Raw genomic sequence first — 25486 nt, 5'->3', positions numbered from 1 at the left:
GCTCCAAGACAAACGAGAGAAGGGTGATCATAAATGGCACCTCACATGGCCATAGGCTCCAGGAGCATGAAGGGGTGGAGGGGATGCTAGAGGACGGCGGTCCCATCCCCACCTGGCCCCATCTCCAAAGGCAGCTGCTGCTTGGGGCCCGCCCTGTTGATTAAATTATGACAAGCCTTTGATTGTTAGACAAATCCCAATCCCAAAGATATCCCAATGTGGAAAAAATGCACACCTTTGGATCCACGAAATACTGTAATAAGAGCCTGGACCTGCCTGTGCCCCCTGGTGCAGTTTCCAACCTGTACAACTGTACATAGCAGCTCTTAGGATGCCACCCTGGGACACTGGAGGACTTGGGGACCACCAGGAGGTTAGTGTTTGGGTGTTTGGGTCATATCTATGAACATCCAAGCCCCTTGAGAAATAATCCCTTTTCGATCTTTATCTGGACCAGCAGTGAGTCAAGGCAGCAAAGAGGACAATGTAGCCCAGTTTGCTCCCATGGGTCATCAGATCGTTAATGGTAATACCAAGGCCCCTGAGATGGTGCTTTAGAAGGTATGGGGAAGGGCAGGGGTGGCTTCATACGAGATTCTGATTCCTGTAAGGGGCGGGACCCACTAGGAGAAACCTCACATCTGATTTTACACAGCTCAGAGAGAAAGGCCCTGCTCAGTGTCACACAGCTGGGCTGAACAGAGCCAGGCCAGGGGCTCAATCCTCCTCACCCCATCCCCAGTGCTGCTTCTCCTGCTGACTGTAGAAGTTCCCACCACTTGGCCCCAGGCAGGCTGCACCCAGAGATTCTTGGCCGCTCCTTGTTCCATTACCCGTGAGGCTCCCGTTGCTGAGCCTACCTCAGAAAACCTACGTTATTTGATTCACAAGACTTTTCCATTTTATTAGTAAAATACAAAATGGCACAGACATTGGTGATAGGGTTGGAAAAGCAAAAGGATCAACCAACTCCTTCCGAGGTTCCCCCCCAAATTGTCGATGTCCATGTCCTGCTTGGGAGAACTGATCAAATCCGTGGAAGGGGGACTAGCTGCTCCCAGCTGCTTTCTCACGAAAAGTAGAGGAACCCCGTCATGGGGGCCCCACCCCTTGAAGGCTCTCCCACCAACCTCAAGGAGCCCAAAAAAGTGCATTCAGACCTGCTGCCAGCCCTCTGAGCTGTCGGAAGTGGCCCCCACTAGAGCCAGGCCCCGACATCCCAGTTCATGCCCAGTAGGGGGTGCAGGAGGGCAGGGAGGACCCACGTGGCTGCCCCCCTCTGTGGACCAGAGCTGTGTCTGCTTCCTCTAAGCATCTCTCTGCGGAGTGTCACCCACCCTGGCCTGTGGGAGGCTCCCCGTGTGGAGGAGGGCAAGGTTCACCCACGGGGACCACGGAGGAAGGTGGGGTGCTGCCCCCAGGGACCCTGAGGGGTGAGGCCAGCAGCCAAAAAGGGAACCCTGACTCTGTGCCCACAACTTCCCTCCCCCGAGGATGGCGTGTCTTTCAGAGGTAAACATGAAACCTCAGGTTTCAGTGGTGCATTCTGATCTCGTGGAAAAATGTCCTGGAAATTCCTGGCCCTGCCTGTCGTGGGCAGGAAGGTGAGGGAAGATCCTGGAATGGGGACAGCAGTGTTTTCAGAGAGCGAGAGACGGGGAAGGGGAAGCCAGGTCACAGGAAAGAAACAGCAAACAGGGGGCCCAGGCCCTGACTCGGACATGGGGCTGCTTCCTGCTGCCTCCCCACCCCCCGGGGGCCTTTCCCCCTGAGCACCTCAGCCTTCCTGGCGCCTGGAGGGTCCTCCCTCCTCCTCAGCCTGTCCCATGTCACTTGTCCCACTGTTCTCAGGTCCCTGCGAGCCTGGTGGATGCTGGGAGGGCTGCTCTCCAAGCTGGGCATGGGCCTGCCCCTCAAGCACCCCCCACCCCAGTCCCCACTCAGGGGGGCCCACGGAACTGACACCCTCCCACAGAGCAGGACCTGCGCTTTCAGATCCCTTCCGTGCACACCCCTCGTCCCCCCCCACCCCTGGCAAGGCACAGGGCCCACCAATGTGCCGGGCTCCCCAATGGGTGAAGACAGGCTAAGGTGTTCTTTTGTGAGGCTACAACCCGGGTGTGGGAAACCGGGTCTGGAACAGTGAGTGAGGACCATCAGGGTACAGGTTACTGTCACACATTTGCCAAGTCTCTTTCCTTCTGCAGACGGCAAAGCAGAGGTACGAATGCTTTGCTGGGTTGGTGGCAAACCGGGCACGAGAACCCCAGCCTTCAGACGCACAGCCGAGGTTCCGCCAACGCATGGCATTGGCTGGGGAGAAGAAAACCCACCCAAGCCACCAGGTCACTTCATGTCCCCTTCCCACAATGCCTAACGGAGGGCAGAGTCTTCCCAGGAGCCGTCCCAGGGAACACCACACTAGGCTCATGCAAGAAAAGACAGGTCCCCGGCTGGGTGTGGGCTCTGTACAGGGGAAGGGGGGAGATAGCACCGCAGGTTGCCGGGGTGACTGGCGACTGCAGCGGGTCCAAGAGACAAGAGGAGGTCTGAGGGAGTGGGCAGAGGGGGCCTGGCCTGAGGCTCATTTGTGAGATGGTGTGACCGTGGGCCACCTGGGGACGTACCAGAGGGGCTGGGCGTTTTCCAATAAATAATTGCTCATCGGGTCTGGGACGGTGTCAAAGGGAACCTCTCACCAGCCAGCAGCAGAAGTTTCCTGACTTGGGGACGTTGGGGTGAGTTGCACAGGCCACCACTTCTGTCCCCAGGGGGTCAACAGTGATCAAGAGGGGTCTCCTGGGCTATGCCCAGGAGCCAGGAGCCATTGTGTGTGGAAGATCCTGCCTCCTTGCTCCAATCATCCCAGCTCAGGTCAGGCCCTTGGGGACCAGTGGGTGTGAGGACGGGGGACCCCAGGCAGCTGTCTGAGTCGAACAACTGGAGGCAGGCAGGTGGGCAGCTCACACCGGCACCAGGACATAGGAATTGCTGCCACAGCTCCGGGGGACATAGCGAAGCCCCTCCACCATGTCCCCTGCCAGCTTGCGGGGGCAGCCCTGGAGGCTCTGGTAGGCAAACATGGCCACCCCCAGGCAGAAGAGGAGGCCGAGGAAGGCCAGCAGCCCTACCGCCTGTCTCCGGGTAGCTGCCTGCGAGTCGGGGACAGGAGTGATGAGGACACCCAGCCTCTGGGGGTCCATGGTGGCATGGATGGGCTCCTCCGCCTTGGGGGTCCAGCTACCGGAGGCTACTGGCTCCCTGCTGGGAACCCCTTGAGAGGAGACGGGGACTGTGGAGAAACGGGGAGTGCCTTCAGGCCCCCCAAAATCATCTGTTTGAGCTGAAATAGGACCCATCTCCTCAGGCTCTAGAGGGTTCTCTGGTGTGGGATCGTCTCCCGTGATCCACGCAGGTTGGCTTTCAGGGCCAACACTGTCCTCTGAGGCTCTGTGTGAAACGGTGGGGACGTGGGCAGAGAGAGCCTGGGTAAGGAGGGTCTGGGTGGAGGGGGCCTGGGTGGGGGGGGCCTGGGTGGAGGGGGTCTGGGTGGAGGGGGCCTGGGTGGAGGGGGCCGGGGTGGGGGAGGCCTGGGTGGGGGAGGTCTGGGTGGGGAGGGCCTCAGAGGCCTTTCCCTCAGTCCAGAGGCCTGACCCGGGCTTGTAGGCAGCGGAACTCTGCCAGGATGTTGCGGTGGTGAGGGCAACAGCGTTGAAAAACTCAGTTTTCTGGGACCCAGCTGGTGCTCCTCCATCTGGAGCCTTGGGAGTGGATGGGAACCTGGTCCCCCAGGAATCAGCCACTCCCGCTGGCAGCTCTGGGGAAGTCCCCGAGGCGCTCTGTGTCTCCTGGCCACTGTTTTCCTGGGTGGCTTTGGGCTCTGTGACTGCAGGACTGTCCATTCCCACGGTGGCCGTGGTGGTCCTGGTCTCACCCCCACCGATCTGCATCGCGAACCTGCCGCCATCTCGGATCGGAACAGAAGTCTGGCGATCTAGATGTGTTATGGCTCTCCGAACCCATTCCGCCTCTGGATCGGCACAGAAGATTCTGTTCTTTTTCGTCCTCAAGCTACAAGGAAGGAAAACAGGGACCCAGTGATGCCCAGATGCCACGTGGAGTAGAAGCACCATATATAACGCTCTGCCAGAGAACAGACCCAGCTGGAAACCCGCTCCCACCACTCAGGAGCTGAGAGCTGGTTAGCTCCGGCTGCTTGCCTCCTTGAACTTGGGTGTCCTCACCTGAGAAATCAAGATCGCATACCTACCTCCTGTAGGGTGACCAGCCTCCCCGGAAGAGCTGGGACTGAGCGGGGTGGGGGGGGATCCTCAAGATATAGGATGTCTTGTGAAAGTCCCAGAAAACTGGGCCAAGCTGGTCACCCCACTTCAGTGTTATTGTAAAAAAAAAAAAAAAAATCTGTAAAGCATCTGGCTCAGAGTAACAGCCAAAAATGATAATAATGTTAATAATAATGTCTTCACCATAAGGCAGGGGGCTCTGGCCTGTGTCTTCTGATTGGGGGGAGCTGTCCACTGGTGCTCCCTGCTGGCAGGTGTGTGACTGGTGAGCTCTGGGGGTGGGGGTGGGGCTCCTTTCTCTGGAAGGAACTGACTCAAATGTCCTCTTTCCCACTCCCTCAGTTACAGGCTGCCCACTGGACCTCTGCCTCTTAGTGTGTATCCTCAGGCCAAAAGCACACTGAGTGAGCTCCGGCCACATCTATGGGGGTCCCGCTGGGACCCCGAGTGCCATCCAAATCTCGAGCTTCTTCCGAAGCTGTGTGTGGCTGGCTCTGTGCCGGGAACACAGCTCAGAGCTGACAGGAGCTTATGCTCCACACCGCTGTGTTAGGCATTTTGCCTATTTAAACTTCCCACCCAGGAGAGGTGACTACCACGACCATCCCCATTTTACAGATGAGAAAACCGAGGCTCAGAGAGGTCATGTGAAGGTGCATGGCTCTGGTTCGCTGGGGAAGCCAGAGAAGGGCAGGAAGCAAGCATAACCCTTCAGGCCCCCAGAAGCAAGGTGTAGCCCAGGGTGACGGCCCCCTCCCTGGGGCTCCCCACTTCCTCTTTACCTAGAAAACAGAAGCAAATACATGGGGGAGTCTGGGGGAAGTAAGCCTCAACAGCAAGGGGAGAGGTCAGGGCACTAGCCCCTGAACCCTCTTAGCAGCTGCACCATGGGTGGAATGAAGCACACTTCTTTGCTGAGCCCTGTACTTCGAGAACCTGCTGGCCATTTCCTGATGAGATGACAGGCCTGAAGGCCAGTCTGTAGACTAGCCCAAAGTTTCACACGGATCCTGTTTCCTCCACGGTCAAGTGTGGATAATAATCTCTGCCTTTCCTATTGCAACAGCTCCCAGGCACCCTGACAAGCTGCTTATTTGCATCATCCCCTGTCATCTTCCCAACTACCTATTTCACAGATAAGGAAACTAAGGCTCAGAGGGTAGATAACATCCACAGAGCCACCCCCGCCCCCTGTAAGTGATGAAGCCAGGATTTGCACCACATGGGTTGGAGTCTGGAGCCTGCGCTCCGAGGCCACCATGCTTGACGTCCTCAAGAAATCCAGCAGCTTCGACAATCACCTGAAACACACCCCCTCAGTAGCTGCCCCAGGCCCCAGGCCTTTCAGGAAGCCGCTCCCAACCTTTACCCTGGGGGACAGATATTAAGGTCAGTGAAGGGCCAGGAGGCCAGGAGCAAGAGGAGCAATTTGCTGAGGCCCTTGGCAGGAGCCCAGATGAGGAAGAAGGATGTGGACGGGGATTGGCAGAGGCCCAGAGGCCAGTACCTACATGATGGCAGGCTTGCCGCAGGATTCTTGATTTCGCTGGTAGTGGTCTAGTAAGGCCACGGGGATCTCCGAGGTCATCTTGTTGCAGGTGACGTTGCATTTCTTCACACCATGGTGCTGTCCTGAGCCCACAGAGGCCCCCAGTCAGCAGGACTGTCCAGGGGCATCTGGCTTTCCAGTCCCAGGCCAGCTCGTGCCAGCCACACCATCCAAGCCGCGGCCGCTGCCTTGCACAGCCTGGGTCTTCAAGGCCCTTGACCTCAGCTCCCCTGCCCCACTCCTCAGCAACCCCCACCAAAAACAAAAACAAAAAACAAAAAGACCCCCACAACTCTTTATGCCTCAGTTTCCCCACCTGTACATGAGAGTATCTACCTCATAGGGATGTTATAAAAATTAACGAAAATAGATTCTTATTTAGGAAGTTTCTACTGCCTGGTTAGTAGTGAGGGTTTAATTTTTAAAATTAAGTTGTCATAGTTGGTCAGTTGTACAGAAAGGAGGACAAGCCTGAGAGGGACAGGGATCTGCCCGAGGTCACACAGCCAGCAAGTGAGGAAAAGGGCTCTCCTACCAGGCTGGGCTCTGGTCCCTTCTGGGCCCATGGCTCTATGCACCCCCAACCCTCCCTTTACCCCAGTAAGTCACCTTCTCAACTCTCACGCCCCAAAACCCTCTGCCCACCACATACACACCCCCTTCCTCCCTGTCAGGCTGATGATATTTGTGGATTTCCATGACCTCTGAGACACGTCATGTGCCCCCATGCATCCACATGCACCAACAAACGGAATGGCACATATGTATCCCACCGCCCCCCCCAAAACCACATAAGGCATAAGGAACAGACAAAAAGTATTAAATGTGGAAGTACAGCCACCTTCTGAGGGGGCTGAGGGTGCGGTCTGCTGAGCAGGGGATCCTCCGTTCTGCCGGGGAGAGCCAAGACGAGTTTAGCAGCAGTTGCTGAGGGGAACCAAGGGGGCCATCTGGAGTCCCCTGGGCAAGCTAGGGGGACAGAGGTCAGGAGGAGGGGTGGAGATGGGGCTTGTTCACGGAGGGGGGGCAGAGGAGGATGGCTAGGGGCCTGAGGATGGCACGGAGCCAGACAGAAACCCCAGAACAGGATGGGGGGGTGACTCAACAGACAGTTGAGAACCCAGATTTTTAAAAAAGATTTATTTATTTATGTGAGAGAGAGAGAGAGAGAGAGAGAGAGAAAACAAGTAGGGGGAGAGGCAGAAAAATCTCAAGCAGATGCCCTGCTGAGCCTGACAAGGGGCTCAGTCTCACGACCCTGAGATCAGGACCTGCGCCAAAGTCAAGAGTCAGAGGCTGAACCACCCAGGTGCCCCAAGAACCCAAATATTTCATATAAACATCTGAAGTTGTTTGCATTGCTTTTCCTCCTTCCTCCTTCCCCTAAAATGTCCAGGAAAATGTATTCGACTTGGTGTCAGCTCAAGAGGGGTATGTGAAAAATAAGGAAGAGCTTGAGTTTCAGCTCTGGGTCAAGGTCTTAGCAGCAGAAGCAAGACCCCAGAGGGTTTTGCAAAATTCTAGAGGCCAGGACTTCCAGGGCGGTGGAGTCCAGAGAACTAAATGATCTTCCCCAGCCAGGCAGGGCCTGGGAGGCCCCAACTGATCCTTATGGCTTGTGCACAAGCATTTACATGGATGTGGATGTGCAAACATGCTCTGCCTTCCTGAATACAGGTGCAAGTACACACACACACACACACACACACACACACACCCCTTCTAGAATGTGCCATCTCCTCTGCCATCGCTTCCTCTTAGCCTCAGCCCACTCTGACTATGGAAGTGGGGATCGGGGCCTGCAGGGATCTCTGAGATCTGGGCCATCAGGGGCAGTTCTAGAAGCTCCCATGGTAGGCAGAAGCACTCTGGTGCCTGGTGCCTGAGTCACGGGCTGCCTTTTCTCTCTGAGGAACCAGTATATGAAAGTTACCTTGCTGCCTTTCACCTGCCTGCTCCCCCGGAAGGACTTTGGAAAGACTCAGCTGCACCCTCCCATTGGCCCTACTGAATAGAGCCAGGAAGCCGCCCCTGGATTGGTCTGCAGGAGTTTTAGGCTACCTGGAGCCAGCGGGAGGCTGCCAGTGGGCAGGAGGGGTAGTTAGGCATGGTCAGTCTGCGCTCTCAACTCTATGTTGCAGGGTGGAGAAGGCCACTGCTCACATGCAGGGCTTTAAAGACCCACAAAGGCAGCCTGTCCCCAAAGTCCCACCCTCTGCCATGGTGCCTGCATACCCTTGGCCAGTCTCTGTTCTTGGTTTTGCATGGGGAAGGGCTATGTAACTAACCTGAGGGGGTTTTTCTTTTCTGAAGTTTCTTTTCCGTAATTGGAAATAATGCCTCTAGCCAGCCATTTACTGTCACATGAATTTCAGGAAGGCAGGGCCCTTGTCAGTGTTGGTATCACAGTGCTTCCCAGCACAAAGTGGATACTCAGCAAGTAGTCATTGAGTGAAATAATGTCTCATTCTACTTACCACTTCACCTACCTCTCCATCTACGCATCCATCCACATCCATCCATCCATCCATCCATTGGTCCGTCCATCCATCCATCCATCCATCAGTCCATCCAACCATCCACCCAACCATCCATCCACCCACCCATCCATCCATCCATCCATCCAACCATCCATCCATCCATCCCTTTCCTAATTCAGCCAACACTTGTCTGAATTACCTTTGAGTATCTACAAAGACCCAGGCTCTCTTGTCCTTGACCCTGAGATCTTTCTCCCATTGGTGCTGAGCTTAGGGAGAATACTTCAATCCCAATAAACACCATCAGCTTGCAGTGTTTATTCTGTCAACCAATAAATGCTGATGTTCCCTCTTGCCTGTGCTGGGTGCTATGAGGCATAATGAGATGGAGGTCTGTCTCTGCCCTCAGAAGCTCTCAGCCTGAAGGGCAGCCAAGACAGACCCACAAAGTACCAGAGCTCATCTTATTGAGCATCTACTGTGTACTGGCCTGTATACTTAGCACAGGCACAACTGCTCTCATTAATTCCCAGCGTCCCTGCAAAGGGAGTATTGCTACCTCAATTTAATTGATGCAGAAGCTGAAAATCAGAGAGAAATAAATGACTTGCCCAAGGCCACACAGCTGCTTAATGGCAGATTTTGTTTTCCTCCCAGCCTCTAGGCATCCCAGTGTTCTAAATAGCCTTAAACACCAGGTAAAAACACCATGTTCCAGAATAGACCCCCAAATGTGCTGAGATTTGCACAAGGGAGAGACCACTTCCCACTGCAAATAATCAGGGGAGGCTTCTTGGAGGAAGAATCCTTTAGGCTGGACCTCAAGGGCTGGTAAGAGGCTTACAGGCAGGAGAAGACAAAAATGTTCTGGGTCTCTCCGCAAGGTGACAGAGAGAGGGCTTGAGCCATTGCTCAGGTGTGTGTCCTGGACAAGTCACTCAGACTCTCTGAGCCTCAGCTCCCTTACCTGTAAAATGGACATGATAATATCTGTTTCACAGGGGGGTTGTGAGAATAAAGATTTTTAAATATCTGGACCCTTTGAGTAGGGTTCACTCGACAACAACACCATTGACATTTTGGACCAGATCATTCTTTGTCCTGGGAACTGTCTTGTGCACTGTAGGACGGATGTTTAGCAGAATCCCTGGGCTCTACCCACTAGGTTTCTAAGCATCCCCCCACCAAAACTGATGGGACATCTGTAATAAGAAAAATGTCTCCAGAAATTGGCCAAATGCCCCTGAGAGGCCAAATCACCCACTGAAAACCACTGCCTTCAAGATAGCCACAAGGATCTTCCCTCGCCTCCCTCAATGTCCCTTTCTCCGAGGGCCTTCCCTGACCCTTACTTAAAATCTCAACACCTCCCCCTACAACCTTCTCTCTCCATTCATTTTGTTTTTAAATCACAGCCTGTTTTTCTGTTCTTTCTTTTTTTTTTCCTTAAGATTTTATTTCTTTGTCAGAGAGAGAATGAGAGAGAGCACAAACAGGGGGAGCAACAGGGAGAGGAAGAAGCAGGCTCCCTGCTGAGCCAGGAGCCTAACGCAGGACTCGATCCCAGGACCCCGGGATCATGACCTGAGCCAAAGGCAGTCACCCAAACGACTGAGCCACCCAGGCGTCCCACAGCCTGTTTTTCTAAAAGACCAAAGCATTTACTAATTTATTTTCTGTATTGTCTTGTCTTCCCCAGTTGGTTCTCCACACTCTGAGGTCTGGGATCTTGACGCATCAGCTCCTCCAACAGTGCCAGGCACGTAGCTGATATGTCCACTATTTGTTCAATGAATGAACAAAATGCACAAGGAAGTGCTTTGTGACATGTAAAATGATAACCAAGGAAGGAACAGAGGAATTTTTATTTAAATTCTATGGGGGCCTGGATCTGACGCTGGTGAAGTTCGCCTTCCCTGCCTTCCCCATCCGCCTCCACGGCTGATCAGGGGGCAGACTACAGTATCTTAAAATGGATTTTTTTTTCCCTCTTTCTTGCTGGGGCTTGAGTAGGAGTGAATGCGTCAGTGCTCTAGGAGAAAATTCTCTGCTCTGACTTGTCTCTGCGGGCTGGTTATATAAAGCAGAGGAGCCTCCCGCCTCACACGGCCCCGCAAACCCACATTTGGGGACTGACGCAGCCGCCCTGCACCAGCTAGAACCCCCGCTCCCCCCACCCCCCCCACCCCTGCACCACCACCCCAGGGCCTTGCTGGGGACCGCCCCCTCCTGCAGGGGCTCCCAGGGGGTCTCTCAGAGCCACAAAGGACGCCAAGGTGGGCCTGGCCAAGTGCCAGCAGGAGGAGGCAAAAACTGAAGCTCAGAAAGGCTGAGATAGTGTGAGTATCTTCCAGTGAAGTCAGTGACCAAGATTAGGGCACAAACCTGATATCCTAAAGCCTCAGGCTAATCCACAGAGTGTCCCCCTGCCCCCCCCAAACATCCCCTCTTCATCTTATCATAGAAACCCTTTCCCCCCGCACCCACCGCCAGGTTTCCTATAAGTAATCCTTCTCCTCCTACTTCCAAAATGCCTTCACAGGAGACCCACCGCACCAGTGGCAATGGCTATATTTAAATGTGCAGCACCTGGGACCAAAGAAGGCAAGACCCCACTCAGGGTCATGGTTATGGCAAAGCAACCTCCATCTGACTCCCCGTCTTTTAGTGCTATCTCCAAATACCTCTGGCTTCAGGGTTCAGACCCAGGAGCCCTTGGCCCCTTCTGCAACCCCCTCCACCCCCCGACCTGCTTGCTGGCGTGCTGCTTGGTTTTCCACCCCATAGAGGGACTCAAAAGGCAGTGTGTTCCATGGTGGGGGGGGGTCCTGGAAGCTTGAGACAATTTTCATACTCCCAGACTTGCTGTGTGCCCCAAGGCAGGCTCCTAAGCCTCTCTGAGCCTCAAAATGCGAGACGGTCTGGCTCAAAGAGTTCTCAGAGGCCATGTGGCCCACAGAGGTGGTGAGCACGCACCCAGGCTCCCCCCTGCCCTCCTTGCTGTCTCTGCGTCCTCAGGCAGGTTTCTAGACCTCCCTGGGCCTCCATTTTAATCATGTCAGTGGGATGAACGCACCCTGCCTTACAGGTTCTGGGCTCTGGAGAGCCAGTATCGGGAGGTGAAGCATTTTCTGAGCTGTGCTTGGAGGAGGAGGACGGCAGCATGGTCGAGGTACAGGCAGAGAGACTGGGACTACAAGACCAGAGCAACAGCAACAAGCCCAATCCGTGATCTGCAGTGACCTTGATCTCTACTGGTCCTAGATCCCCTATTGGAAATCAGGGCAGAAGAAAACCCTGACTGTGACTTGAGACTCAGGAGTCAGGGTTTCAGGTTACACATTAACCCCGGGAAGGGAAACCCAGCCCACTGTCAGCCAGGGCCTCCCACCCAGTGCCCAGCAGGAGCCTCCTCAGCCTTCGTGGTCCCCCTCCCCCCAACACCCCCTTTGTGCCTGGCACCCTTGTGCCACCCATACCCCCCTTTGCGCTGCCAAGCAGTAGCCGCCTTGCTCACGGGCCAGGAGGCAGTCCCTGGAGACTGGAAATCTTTCTAGCGGGAGGGGCAGTCCCGAATCTGGGGTCAGGGAAGAGCCCAGCCCCCTCCACCACACTCTTCGGAAGGACCTACTGTGGACCTTACCCAGGTTGGGTCTGGGGGCCCCCTCCCCGGTATCGGGCCGGAGGGCAGGAGTGGGGCCGGAGGCTCCTCGACCTAGCTCATGCAGGAGTCCTCCCCACTCACCGGCCAGCAGCATGGTCAGATGGCAGAGGGCAGCCAGGCGGAGCAGCCACGAGAGGGGCGGAGGAGCCATGGTTCAGGGCGGGCGGAGGTCCGTGCAGGGGTCCAGGCAGGGCCAGGCCGGTGTCTGAGCTAAGTGCTGTCCCCTCACTGCCTTAGCTCTGTCGCTTTTTATAATGGCTTTTTATAATGGGGCTTGCTGCCGCTGCCTCTGCCTCCGCCTCCAGCAGGCAGGCGGGTGGGAGGGGAAAGGAAGGGAGCCAGTGTGCAGCGGCTGGATTCCTCAGGATGTTGCCAAGGAACGGAGCCAGCTCAGGCTCTGGGCTTGGGCCTGTGGGGGGGAGTGGGGGGGTGGAGTCTGGACCAGGCCTGACAGCATTCAGAGAGCCTTCTCTCCCCGCATGTGCATGTACGGGGGCCACCTACCTCGGGAGCTGGCACCTGGGGCCCTAGCCCTATGTGAGCCACAAAACAAAAGGACAGGATAGAGAGTGCTGGCAGCCAGTGAGCCAGGAGGGACTCGGGACCCTGGAGTCTGGGTCTGACAAGCTCTCCTTTGGTCTGGAAGAAGTATCTCTCCCACATCATGAAGGACCCCCCCAACCTTTCCCCCTTGAAGCCCCAGCTCCTAGGGGGACCTCATTCGTCCACGTATCCCTTAGCCCAGCATGGAGCCTGGCAAAACAGTAGAGGCTCGATCCAGTCAACATTTGCTGGAAGAATGATCTGGCCCAATTTCAGAGGGACAGATGGGGAAACTGAGGCCCAGAGAGGGGGTAGGGTCACCTCAGTTCATCCAGATCACCAGGGCAGAGAACAGACTAAAGGCCCACAGGGACGTGTACAGTTTAGGACACAGAAAAGAGCCCTGGCCTCCCGGCCTCCAGCTCCTCTACCTCTCCTTTCCACCTTTGTACCCACAGCAAGCCCTTGCTCTGGCCCCTGCAAGGCATGTCAGGACTGCCAGCCCCACCCTGGGTCACTCGGGGCCTCACAATTTGTCCTTGACTCCACAGGCACCCTAGGGAAAGTCCTGCCTCTCCTGGGTGCCTCAGTTCCCTATCTGCGCAGGAGGGAGTTGGGCTCGTCCACAGGGGAGGGAGAGCTTTGCAGCTCTGACTTCTCAGCTCCTCTCCCTGTTACAGGTATCAGGTTCCCCCTGCCCCCCCCACCACAAGACCAGGCAAGACCAGCCAGTTCCCACCAGACCCGGGGATTCACCTGCAGGGGTTGCAACAGACAGCACAGCCCGCTTTCACGCCGCCTTCCCCAAAGACAGTGGCCACAATCCCTGAGACTCCAGAAGACTCAGCAGTCACCTAGCCCAGTCTAGTGCCCGAGTTAACCATGAACCCACCACTCCCATCTAGGTGTCTATGGCAACACGCCAGCCGGAAACCAGTGTGCCTGTATGCCACTGCTCCAGGCTATGGAGCCAACTGGTTTAGAGCTCCCCAAGGCCAGAGGCTCCCTCTCTAACCCAGCACCAGAGACCTACTGGGGCATGGAGGTGGGAGGCTGGACACTCCTTCTTGATGGGGAGGAACACCCCTGGCATGGGCCAGTTGTATTCAGGCTCAGAGATTCCGTCCCATCCCATGCAAATATAAAGCAGGTGACCTTCACATTGCCGTTGTCCAGCCCCTCATCTTATATCTGGGAAAACTGAGGCCCAGAGAGGGACAAGATGTGATAACACCTGCAGTCCAAGGTTCTTTCTGCTCTGTCCATGGAGGCAGGAGCAGATGAAGAAGGGGGCAGAGGGAAGGGGAGAAAGAAGAGAGGGAGGAAGGGAAGGGAAGGGAAGGGAAGGGAAGTGGGAGAAGAAGGGACAAGGGACAGAAGGGGCTGGGGAGAGGAAGGCGTGCAGGGAAGAGAAGGCGGGAGAGGCAAGGGACAAGTCCTGGGAAGCCCCGCACTTCATGAAGGCCAAGAGCCAGGTCGGGCAGGGATTTGGAGGGTTAAGACCCTTGTTCCTCTGGCCCCAGACTCTGCTCCAAAGAAGTCTAGAAGTTCAGAAAGCAGGGGCTTTGGAATCCGATGGTCCTGGCTCTGGCAATGCTGTGTGACCTTGGGCAGCTTCCCTACCTCTCGGAGTTCACACTTACTCTGAGACAGGCACTATTTTAAGTGCGTTGTGTGATTAACTCGAGTTACTATGACCTGGCGTGTGAATGAAACACCACTATCATGGCCCGTTTTATGGATGGGGAAACTGAGGAACACAAGAGTTAAGTAATTTTCTGAGGATCGCCAGCCAAGAAGTGGGGGAGCCTGAGTTTGCCCCGGCCCGCTGGCCTTGGAGTCTGAGCTCATGACCAGGAGTCGATACCACCTCCCTCCATCCCCACTGTGAGGACGGCTGAGAACGAAGTGAGTTGATGCCAAGAAGATGTCAAAACACCAAGTACAGCTCTGCTTTTCCTTGTTCAGCCCTTGGGGACATCCCCTCCCTCTTCCAGCCCAGCTCCCCACGCCCCTCCCCTGCAAAATTGGAACAGTCAGCCACACTATCTTATCAAGGCATCAAGAACTGAGTTTAGATGATTCAGTTTGGCCATGGTAACTAGGCTTTCAGATCAGTCAAGACCTGGAGGCAAACGTGACCCCACCACTTAGAAGAATCACCTTTGGCAAGTTATTTAACCTCTCTGAGCCTCAGCTTCCCCATCTGTAGAATGGGATGCTAATAGCCATGTCACCAGCTCACTCACTGGGGGAGTTCATAAAAGGAATGACTTTCACAGTGCCGGCTCGCAGGGGCCATTAGTGTTTGCCATTAAGCCCCACTGTGTGCCTGGCGCCATGGTGGGACCGGGGACCCAAAGGCAGATACATCGGTTCTTGCTCTAACGAACCCCAGCTCAACAGGAGAGAGAAGTCCTACCAGAGACTCTGAGGCTGTGGACCTGGGAGAGGGAGAGAGGCCTTTCTTCTTATCCAGGAATCAAGGAAAGCAGGAGTGGAAGATGACATTTTGATCCAAAGAAGGGCAGACTTTTGCTTTCTTTCTTTTACGCTATTGTCTTGAAAATTCTAAACTGAGGTGTCCAGGTGGCTCAGTCAGTTAAGCGTCTGGCTCTTGATTTCAGCTCAGGTCATGATCTCAGGGTCCTGAGGTCAAGCCCCCCGTCAGGCTTCGTGCCGGGTGTGGAGCCTGCTTGAGATCCTCTCTCTCTCATTCTCCCTCTGTCCCTGCTCATGCGCGAGCCCTCTTTCTCCAAAAAAATTAAGAAATAAAAATAAGTTTTTAAAATGATAAACAATAAAGAAGAAGGAATGCAACAAAGACCTTTCATATCTCTGGCACCTAAACTCAATGATTAGCATTTTCCCATATTTGCTTCATTTGTGGAGGGGTTTTTGTCTTCTTGTTTTTTGGTTTTTGGTTTTTTTTGGCCAAGCCATTTCAAAGGTGTCTGAAACTTTGCCCCTAAAGCCTTCAGCATGTATCTCCATAGTATGAAGACGTGCTCTCTCACATAAATATACTATTATCCCACCTAAAAAAATTAACAATAATTCCTATACGTCATGTAACATTCAGTTAATAATTAATTTTCTCCACTGTCCCCTAGATGTATTTTATAGCTTCACCTTCTTTACTCTCCTTCTTCTTTGTGTGTCCTTTCCTTCTCTCCTCTTCTCTTACTTTTATTTTTTGAACCAGGATCCAGTCTGAGCTTTATGCCTTGCAGATGGTATTTCTTTTTGGTCTACAGCGACCCCCTGCTCATTTTTCATGGCATTGACTTTCTAAAGAGCTTCAAGACTATTGTCTTTTTTTTTTTTTTTTCTGGTCCCAGATGTATTGAAGATATTAAAGAACAACAGAAGAGATTTAACTGCTAGGAAAAGACTATTGTCTTATACACTGTTCTCATTCTTAATTTGTGTAAATGGCTTTCTTGTGACATCATCCAAGTCATTCCCCTAACCTGTGCTCTTCCTGTAACCCGGAGTTAGATCTACAGACTCGATTAGACCCTGGCTACATATACTTGGCAAGAACCTGGTATGAGTAATACTGTGTAGTTCACGGTGCACCTTACATCCACCACGGCAAACAGGTTGTCCCGCCGCTCATGGGTAGGTTGATGCACAGCCAACCCTAGATCTCTGGGTGGAGAAGGGTCAGCCCCCTTGTGATTTGTAAGTAACCTGACCTGTGTAGACGGGCTGGATTTTGACATACTGTTCCAGGCACAGGGCAAACCTAACCTACCTTTAACCAAGGTAAAAAGGGAATGGGGAATGGTCTGATGCCATGGGCTCTGAGGGAGACTGTCATTGGACACCTGGAAGCTGGAGTGAGGAACGAGAGTCCTGTTCAGGGGCAGAGGGGAGCTGGGGAGGTTCTGAGCTGAGGACTAATGAGAGCAACAATCAGAACAACCCTGGGCAGCAGGACAAAGCATTTCCTCCGGCACTTAGTAGAGAGTAGGGGTTGGGGCATCTCCGCCCACACCTTTCTTGGGCAATCTGCCAGCCTGCCTGGGTGCCCCAGGGAGTAGGCAAGCCTGCATATTCTTGTGGGACGTGAGGGACTCCCCTAGCCCCTGAAGCAGAACAGAAACAGCTGTGGGGAGCAGGGAAGAGCCCCCAGGACACTCCTGTGGGGCCCCAGGATGGAAAGAGGGACAGGGTGACCAGTGAGATGGCCACCTCATCCCAGAACCCCTGGGGGAACCGTCCTTCCTAATTCTTCCCCGCTTCACCCCACTCTGCTCAGCTCACCTCTTTGGTCCATAAGGAGAGCTGCTCACATGCACTTGGCCCTCCTCCCTGTCTGTGCACCTGCCTGGCCACACCTTCTTTTATACTGTGGTAAAATATCTGTATCATGAAATTTACTCTTTGACCATTTCTAAGTGTTCAGTTCAGTGACATGAAGTATATTCCAGCATGTGCAACCATCGCCATCAACTGTCTTTAGAACTTTATCATCTTGCCAAACTGAACTGCGGGACCCATCAAACCATTAACCGCCACATCCCCCTTCCCCCAGCCCTGGCAGCTGCCAGTCTGCGTTCTGTCTCTGAGACTTTCCCTACTCTAGGAATCAGACAGTGTTTGTCTGTCTGTGACCGCCTTAGTTCACAAATCATCACGTCCTCAGGGCTCACCCATATTGAAGCAGGTGCCAGCATCTCTTTCCTTTTTAGGGCTGAATAATATTCCTTCGTACGTGTACACCATGTTTTGCTTCTCCATTCACCAGTCAGACACTCGGGTTGTTTCCACCTTTTGGTTATCGTGGAGAATGTTGCTGTGAACACAGATGTACAAAGGTCTCGTCAAATCCCCGCCTTCAATTCTTTCCTGTCTACCCCCAGGAATGAGATTCTGGGGTCACATGGTAATTCTACCCTTAATTTTTTGAGGAACCGCCGTTCTGTTTTCCACAGTGACTGCCCCCACTTTACCTTCTCTCCGCCAGTAGGCAAAGGTTGCCATTTTTCCGAACCCTTGACAATCTTGTCTTTCTTTATTTTCAAGTCATCTCTATACCTAGCGCAGGGCTTGAACTTACAGCCGAGATCAAGAGCCATGCTCCTGACACCAATTGATTGAATTTACATGAAAATAAATATAATTTTAAAAAAGACTAAGGGAAATAAAACTTTTTTTGTCTTTTTTAGAATAGCTTCACATCGTAATGTTTTTTTTTTTTAAAGATTTTATTTATTTATTTGACAGAGAGAGAGATCACAAGTAGGCAGAGAGTCAGGCAGAGAGAGAGGGGGAAGCAGCTCCCTGCTCAGCAGGGATGCTGAGGCAGATGTGGGGCTCGATCCCAGGACCCCGAGACCACAACCTGAGCCGAAGGCAGTGGCTTAATCCACTGAGCCACCCAGGCACCCCACACCGTAATGGTTTTGATTCACGCTCTCCTGATGATGAGGGATATGGAACATCTTCACACGTGCTTCTTGACCATTTGAATATCTTCTTCGGAGAAATACATATTCAAGCCTCTGCCCATTTTGTTAGTGGGCTGTCTGTACTTTCTTATCTGCTTGGATCCTCACCACCTTGTGCACGGATACCTGCTTTTATCGCCCTCTGTTCACGGAGCGAGAGATCGAGGCTCACGGGGACTAACAAGCTTGCTCCAGACACCAGTCAGTGAGAGTTCCTGCAATTGTCTGAATCCATGACGCGTGCCCTTCCCGATGCTTGTCCCTGCCTCCCAGACAGGTGCTCTTGGTGTCTGAAGCCACTGCCTTAGAAATACCTTCATAAGAGGGGTGCCTGGGTGGCTCAGTGGGTTAAAGCCTCTGCCTTCAGCTCAGGTCATGATTCCAGGGTCCTGGGATCGAGCCCCACCTCAGGCTCTCTGCTCAGCAGGGAGCCTGCTTCCCTTCCTCTCTCTCTCTGCCTGCCTCTTTGCCTGCTTGTGATCTCTGTCTGTCCAATAAATAAATAAAATCCTTAAAAAAAAAAAAAAAGAAATACCTTCGTAAGAGCCAGATCTAAAATGGAGCAAAGGTCACCAATGCAAATATGTCTGCGGAGCGATGTTTAAATTGACCTAATAAAGACTTCCCAAGGACGGAGGAATCCTTTTCTGTTGTTTTGGCAGAAAGAGCTATGTCTAGTCCAGGAAAGTGGGCCCATTTGAGAGTCCAGAGGAATCAGCGCTCCCCATACTCACTCCCTCCTTCTCCCAGACACACGGCTTGGCTGTACTTCCCGGCATCCCTTGGGGCCAGGGTGGCCACGTGACTGAGTTCTGCCAATAGCAGGTGGACTGAAGCCAGGAGCCCCGTTCCCGGTCTGGCTCCCACCAGCCTCATCCTCCTGGAGAGGAGTCCAAGTCCTGGAGGAGGGCGGGGCCATGAGAAGGAAAAAGCCTGGGTCCCTGAATGACCACATGGAAGGTCACCCACAAAATAGTATCGGATGTCACAGGAGAAGAAAAAAGCTCTTATGGAAATGAACGATTGAGATTCGGGACTATTTATTGTAGGAAGCAGACTTTCCTGACTAATACGCTCTCCTCCTCCTCTGTGCTGATGCTTCAAGGGGGAGGGTTGAGGTTGGGTTATTGAATCCGTGACCAACAAATGAATAAATGAATGAATATGCGGCCTAAAGCTCTAGACTGGGGGACTGAATGAGTGACTTCATCAGATCCTCCCAACAAGAGGCTCGGCAGGGGCCTGGCCTGGCGGACAAAGTCTGGGGTTTGGCACCTCCACAGCTACTCCCCGGGTCCTCATGTCTAGTCCTGGCTCCTCATTGCCTCTCAGGGTGACCTTGGGCAGGCCAGCTTACACATCAGTAACATCAAGGGCTTCCCCGTTGGGAGTGAGGGGGTGACGGTGCTCCCCTGCCCCACCTTACCAGGCCAGCAAATGCCAAGGAAGCAAGCAGATACTGTTGTAGAGGATTTATTTTTTCAGAAGGCCTGAGGGACAAGGTCAGGACAGGAAGGGAGGGGAAATCCCAGGATGCTGGAGGGCACTATGCATGGGACGGGGGTAGGTTAGCATTTTATTTCCCGTGTCCTGGACCTAACCCCACAGCCCCCACAGAGAATGGTATTCTCATTTTTAAGTGAGGCTCAGAGAGGTTCAACGGTCTCAGAATTCCAGAGCAATGACCCCCTCCTGCACTGCCCCAGGCCACCTCAGAAAGAAACAAGCTGTGTGTAAAGTTTCTTTCTTTTGTCTGGTGAATCTGTGGTCCCCAAGAAAGTGCAGATAAACCCCAAATCCCAGTCCTTATGCTGACCCCTGCCACCCAAGAACAATCTTCACCCAAGGCTCTTCCATTTAACTATGCCTGCACACTCCCAGGACCAGAAAAGCTCCTCCTTGTCCCCCTCCCACACAGTTCCTAAAATTCCTCCATTCATTCAGTTGGCCCCTTAAACATTTTTCCCTCTTTTCTTATAGAAATATAGCTAGAGCTTGTTAATACCAAGCCAAGTGTAGTCATTCACACCATAGTGAAAATTAAGTTACTGGTTATTAGGGAAAAGAGAGAGGGAAAGTGGGGGGACTTTGAAGAGTTCAGGCCTGGGTGTTGGAGGTTCAAGGAGCAGTCAAGACTAGAGAGAAACAAGAAGAGTAAAGAGACCCAACACAAAACTGAAATGGGGACGAAAGGTGAATCTGGGCAAATTTGAGGCTTCCCAATTGACTCAGCTGGCTGCTTTCTAGATGAACTTGAGTCTCTGTATTGATGTGTGAGGGTCTTTGGGAGGTGGGGGTTGGGAGCTGGAAGAGGAACATTACTTTTATTAATTCAGTCTATCGCCATTCGTTGAGCCCTGATTCTGAGCCAGGCCCTGTGCTCTGCACTCGGTGTTAGAGGCCAGGAGACAAAGTAACTCAGGCATGGGACCTTGGTCCAGCCAGTGGGGCTGGAGGGCAAGCCCCCAAGTCCTGAGAATTCTGGGCAGACTGCAATCGGGGCTGTTAAGAGAGGGCAGAGGGTCAGGGGACATCTGAAAAAACAAAAACTAAAACAAAACTCAATCTCTGGCTGCTTGGGCTGTGCAATGCCTCAGAGGGCCGGGAGGGTTGGATATGTGCAGGTGATGGGAAGACATTCTGGGCATCGGGAGCAGCCTTGAGAAAGACCTGGACAGCATATGTACAGCATGAGTTTGGAAAACAGGGAGCTGGATCCAACATGCGCGAAGGGAAGTGAGGCAGGGCTGGAGACAGGTGTCAGGCTCCCCAGTTTTCACCACAGCCTGGGGCAATGGGGAGCCGTGGGAGGGTTTTTGAGCCAGGGAGTAACTGAGCAGGACTGTGGCCTCTCTGGCTGTGGTGGGGTAGAGGATGGGTTGGAGGCATAAGAGGGGGGATGAGGGACAGTGTGGAGGCTCGTCTGAGTGTGATAGCTTCAGGGGCAGAGATAAAAGATGGTGGAGAGATTCGTTGGCACGGGCTTGTGTTGGGGGACAGCTGTGATGGCAGGGATGTGGGGCTCTGTGAGCCTTCCCGGAGGAGCCAAGGCCACGGTCCTCAGGGCAGGGCCCTTCCTCATGCGCTCAGTTTCTGGAGAATCTTTTTCACCCAGGGCATTCTGGGGTCAGCACAGATCTCCCGGTCCTTGACAGTTAGGAAGCTGGAAGGAGGAGGGAATGAGGGAGCATTAGCACGCAGCAAGGATGCTACAACTCTTCTCAGGAAGCTTAGCATTTATGAGTCACTTACGGTATGCAGAGATGACCACCATACAGAGTCGCTTAGCATTTATGTGGCCCTGCCCCGGGCAGGAGTACTTGCTACATAGAATGTCTCAACTTTTATGAGGCCCCTGCTGTATGTAAACACACTTCTTCACGGGGAGAGGAGGAGACAGCGGCTAGGACTTCCCGGACTCTCAGTTCCTCAGCCCCAGGCTTGAGTGCCAGGTCAGGTCAGGGAATAAAATGCCCAGGAGTCTCACAACCATTGCTCACATCACCTTGGGGGAGAGGACATTGGGTAGTAACCGAGGAACTTTGGAGCCTGCTCATCTGGGTTAAAATCCTAGCTCTACCATTGCTGGCAAGTCCCTCAGTTACCACATCTGTAAAATGGGGATGATAATCGTGGTCCTTGAATGAAGATTAGATAAGTTAATACAAACTGATGGGCTCAGAGCAGCTCCCAGCAGAGAGGAACTGAACTCTTAACAATGATTTTCTTCATAAATCCTATGGGGCCCTATTATTCTACCCATTTCATAGGTGAGGAAAGTGAGGCCCTAGAGGGTAAAGCAGCTTGCCCGAGTGCCAGAGCTGGTAAGATCTGATTCACTACGCCCCCTAGAAGCCCAAAGCACAGAGAAGAGAGGTAGGCACTGATCCAAGATCACACAGCAATCGCAGGCTAAGTCTTCCACCCTCACAGCCATTGTTGGCAGAAATGGACTTAAAGCTGGCTAGAGGTTAAGGACATCCCCACAGCCCTACTCCCTTCCTGCCTCTCAAGAGCCTGTCCATGGGGCCTAGAAACTCCAAGCTCCCCTACTTCTCAGACCTGCCCCCACCCCACAGACAACCAGTGAACAGAAAGAACAAAGAAGGCAGCAATGTTGATGTTGGCCACGTGGGCAGCCTGCCCTGGCTGCTGTGTGACACTGGGCAAGACTCAGCCCCCTTCTGAAACTCCATCTCCCCATTTGTCAGGACATTCTTTCTAGAGCGCCTTCTGGCTCAAAATCCACTAATCACGTGTGCTGTCTTTTACTGAACATCTTTATAGGCCAGGGACCAAGCATTACACGTTTCACTTACTATTACCATGCCCTGTGCCGCTCAGGAGGTTCCACAACCTCTCTGTGCCCCTGGCCTTGCCTGGCAAAAGGTGATCAGAACAGCACCTACAACATAGGGTTGTTTCAAGGATTAAATGAGTTCTAATTTATAAAGTGGTTGTAAGTGCCTAGCATTTAGCGAGCACTCTTTACAGATTTGATAAATAAAAATAAATGAAGGAGGGCTGTCTGGCTGACTCAGTGGGTGGAACGTGCGACTCTTGATCTCGGGTTTGTGAGTTCGAGCCCCCCATTAGGTGGAAAGATTACATAAAAGTCAAATCCTTAAAAACGAAAAAGAAAGTGGGGGCGCCTGGGTGGCTCAGTTGTTAAGCGTCTCTGCCTTCAGCTCAGGTCGTGATCCCAAGGTCCTAGGATCAAGCCCCACATCCCCGCAGAACACGGAGCCTGCTTCTCTCTCTCCCTCTCTCCCTGCTTGTATTCCCTCTCTCACTATGTCTCTCTCTGTCCAATAAATAAATCTTAAAAAAAAAAGCCTTAAAAAACAAATTGATAGATAGATAGATAAATGTGATCGCTCCTGTTATACTGATAGGGAAACTGAGTTTCAGCGTTGAAGTGACACAAACCCACTTCAGCCCTCTTTGTTATTCACCCACAGACCCCTGTGAGGGATGGAAGATGAGTATGGAGGAGGAAGGTGAGAAGATGATGGAGCCCCAAAGGGGGTCATGAGGCCCCAGGCCCAGACACCCCACTGAGCGGGTTGACAGGTGGCAGCCTACAGGGGCGGCCCCAGGGACAGGCCACCTCATGCGGCCAGTGGCAGGTGCAGGCCCCAGGCTCCAGGCCAAGGAAAAGGAAGCAAAGACATGGAGAGACAAAGGCAAAGGAGAACAAAAACCTCAGGAGAAAACCCTGAGCGGGGGCACCCAGGAGTTCTGATTCGAGCCTGGCAGCCTCGAGCAAATCACTCCCCCCACCCAACTCCCTGCACCTGTTTCTCCATCTGCAAAATGCAGATGACCGCACGCCTTGTAGGAAGGCTGTGGGGTGACCTGAGTTCACACAGGAATGCTCAGAACCGTGCCCGGTTGCCTGGCCGTGGGACACTCTCTGTTGGCTCCGCACTCCTCGGGGAGCAATGGGCTGCCTCAGATAACTCCCAGGGCGCTGGGGAGGATTCCAGATGCTTCTGCTAGGAGCATCGCTGCTGACTCAGAGGCTCTGGGCACACTGCCGGCACGCTGCTCCCCACGCTACAGCTCCGCACGGCCCACGCGAGCTCTGCCGTGTAGACAGACAGCCGGCGCCTGGTTCATTCAGATCCGCACCCTCAGGACCCGGCGCGCCACCCAGCACCTGGCAGACACCCCATTAGATTTGTTGAATGACCACAGGATTTCTTTTCTGAGCCATTTCAAGGACGGATTGTACGTCCCCCATCCCTGGGTCTGTCCCCCCCCCCCCCCCCCCCCCTCTCCCGGACCCTCCTGGGCCAAACCCGCCGGGCTCTCCAAGGCCAGGCCCTTGCCTCCCCAGCTCCACACTCACACCACGCCAGGCCTCCGGCACGAGTCTGAAGTCCAGTAGAAAAACCTGATCATGCGCAGAGGCAGAGGGTGACGGAAGTACTCCCGGCAACAGACGCTGTCTTCCACGTTGGCGCCATAAGGACCTGGAGGAGAAGGTTCCCCAGCTGGGCATAGGCAGGTCACCCATGGCCCCAACCTCTGAGCCAGCACTTCTGTTCTCACGTGGAAGGTTGGTGCCAGGGGGACTCTGGACCCTGAAAGTCCCCAAGCTCAGGGTCTCTGAAGGGCCCAGTCTGCGTAGGTCGGCTCCAGGGAGAGGGACTTACAGTGACTGAGAATCAATGAAGCCCTAGGCTTCTAGGTGGGACCTGAGACTCTGCACAGGAAGGAGCCCAACTGTTCGAGGTGAGGCCAGTGCACCGGCACCATCAGCAGCACCTGGGGGCTTGTCAGGAACGCCCGGCACCCGGCCCCAGCCCCGCTGGGTCAGACATGCATTTTGAGTCAGATGAGTTCCTAGGCAATGGCAGAGGTTGGCTTCACCTCACACCTACTCTAACCTTCGAGGTGTATGTGGGGGAAGCTGAAGCCCAGAGAGGTGGATGTCTTACCCAGAGTCACACAGCATGACTCTGGTGAGTCAGGATAAGGTCTCAGGCAGAGTCCAATGGTGCAGACCTGGGTTCCAGTCTTGCTCTGCCCTGTTACCAGGCCACCCTGGGCAAGTCCCACTCGCCTCCCCCAACCAGAAGGGTGATAACAGTACCAAATCAATGGGGACTTTAATGCAGGAAGAGTTCCCAGGAACCCCCAAACCTGAGTAAAAGAAGGTGGGGACTCAGTGTCGAGGGCAGGCTCTGGAGCAAACAGGACCCGCTTTCCAAGGGAATATCCCTTACCCCAGCTCCTGCCTTTTCCCATCCCAGACGGCCCCATTTGGTGGCTCCTTCTCCACACCCCAAGGGTCCTATGCTTGAGTTCTCTGGTCTCCAGAGGACCCCAGGACATGCCCACCACAAACCCCCAACCCAGCTGAGACAGATCCTAGGCTCCAAGCCTTTGAGACTACACATTTCACAGATGCATAAACTGAGGCCCAGAGAAGCAACATGACTAGCCCAGAGCCAGAAGTGAACTGGGGTCATTTTCTCTCGGTCTGGTGCTCTTTTTGCTTCCTAAGGAAGAGACTGCAGTGTCTGATCCTGGCCTCTGCAGGGAGTCCTCCCTCTCCCCAGCCTTACCCGCCTCAGTTGTTTGAAGTGTCAGAGCAAGAAAGACAAGGGCAGCCAGGAATGGAGTCTTCAGGCTGGCCATGCTCTTGTCCTTTGTGTCCCAGTTCAGGTGTCTGTAATCACCGGATGACAGGGAGGTCTGGTATTTAAACACTTGCTACACCCACAAGCTTCAGACACTCTTAGTCACCGGTGGGCTCAGAATCTCTGACATTCACATTATGAAAGAAGAACTCCCGCTTCCTCCAAATAAAAGGAAATTCTCTGTGGCTGGGAATAGCTCAGAGGGGACCCCCAGTCTGCCCGCCTCTCTGAGTCTCAAGAGACTTGCAAAATCCCCCGTCAGCTGGGTTTAGAGGCCTGTGCTCTCCAGGGTCCACTGACTCGATGGCCTTCACCATGTCACTGGATGTCTTTGAG

At 53.7% G+C, this 25486-nt stretch overlaps 2 protein-coding genes across 2 annotated transcripts; both read right to left on the bottom strand.

Annotated features, from left to right (window-relative positions):
• Positions 1-951: 951 nt before the first annotated feature.
• On the bottom strand, positions 952-12362 carry LOC111157376 (C-X3-C motif chemokine ligand 1). Its single transcript, XM_022518738.1, has 3 exons — positions 12079-12362; positions 5816-5936; positions 952-4071 (listed from the first exon to the last, which is right to left on the bottom strand). The coding sequence occupies exons 1-3, from the start codon at positions 12146-12148 to the stop codon at positions 2964-2966; spliced, it is 1299 nt and encodes a 432-aa protein (XP_022374446.1). The 5' UTR covers positions 12149-12362; the 3' UTR covers positions 952-2963.
• Positions 12363-19456: 7094 nt separating this feature from the next.
• LOC111157393 (C-C motif chemokine ligand 22) lies at positions 19457-25181 on the bottom strand. Its single transcript, XM_022518759.1, has 3 exons — positions 25076-25181; positions 23854-23977; positions 19457-21162 (listed from the first exon to the last, which is right to left on the bottom strand). Exons 1-3 carry the CDS (start codon positions 25146-25148, stop codon positions 21078-21080), a joined length of 282 nt encoding a protein of 93 aa, XP_022374467.1. The 5' UTR covers positions 25149-25181; the 3' UTR covers positions 19457-21077.
• Between the last annotated feature and the right edge of the window lie 305 nt (positions 25182-25486).

The sequence above is a fragment of the Enhydra lutris genome, unplaced genomic scaffold, assembly GCF_002288905.1.
Source record: "Enhydra lutris kenyoni isolate GAN:26980312 unplaced genomic scaffold, ASM228890v2 scaffoldscaffold54, whole genome shotgun sequence".
Taxonomy (NCBI): Eukaryota; Metazoa; Chordata; class Mammalia; order Carnivora; family Mustelidae; genus Enhydra; species Enhydra lutris.
Note: the sequence above shows the minus strand (reverse complement) of the source record. Positions and strands in the feature narration are given on the sequence as shown.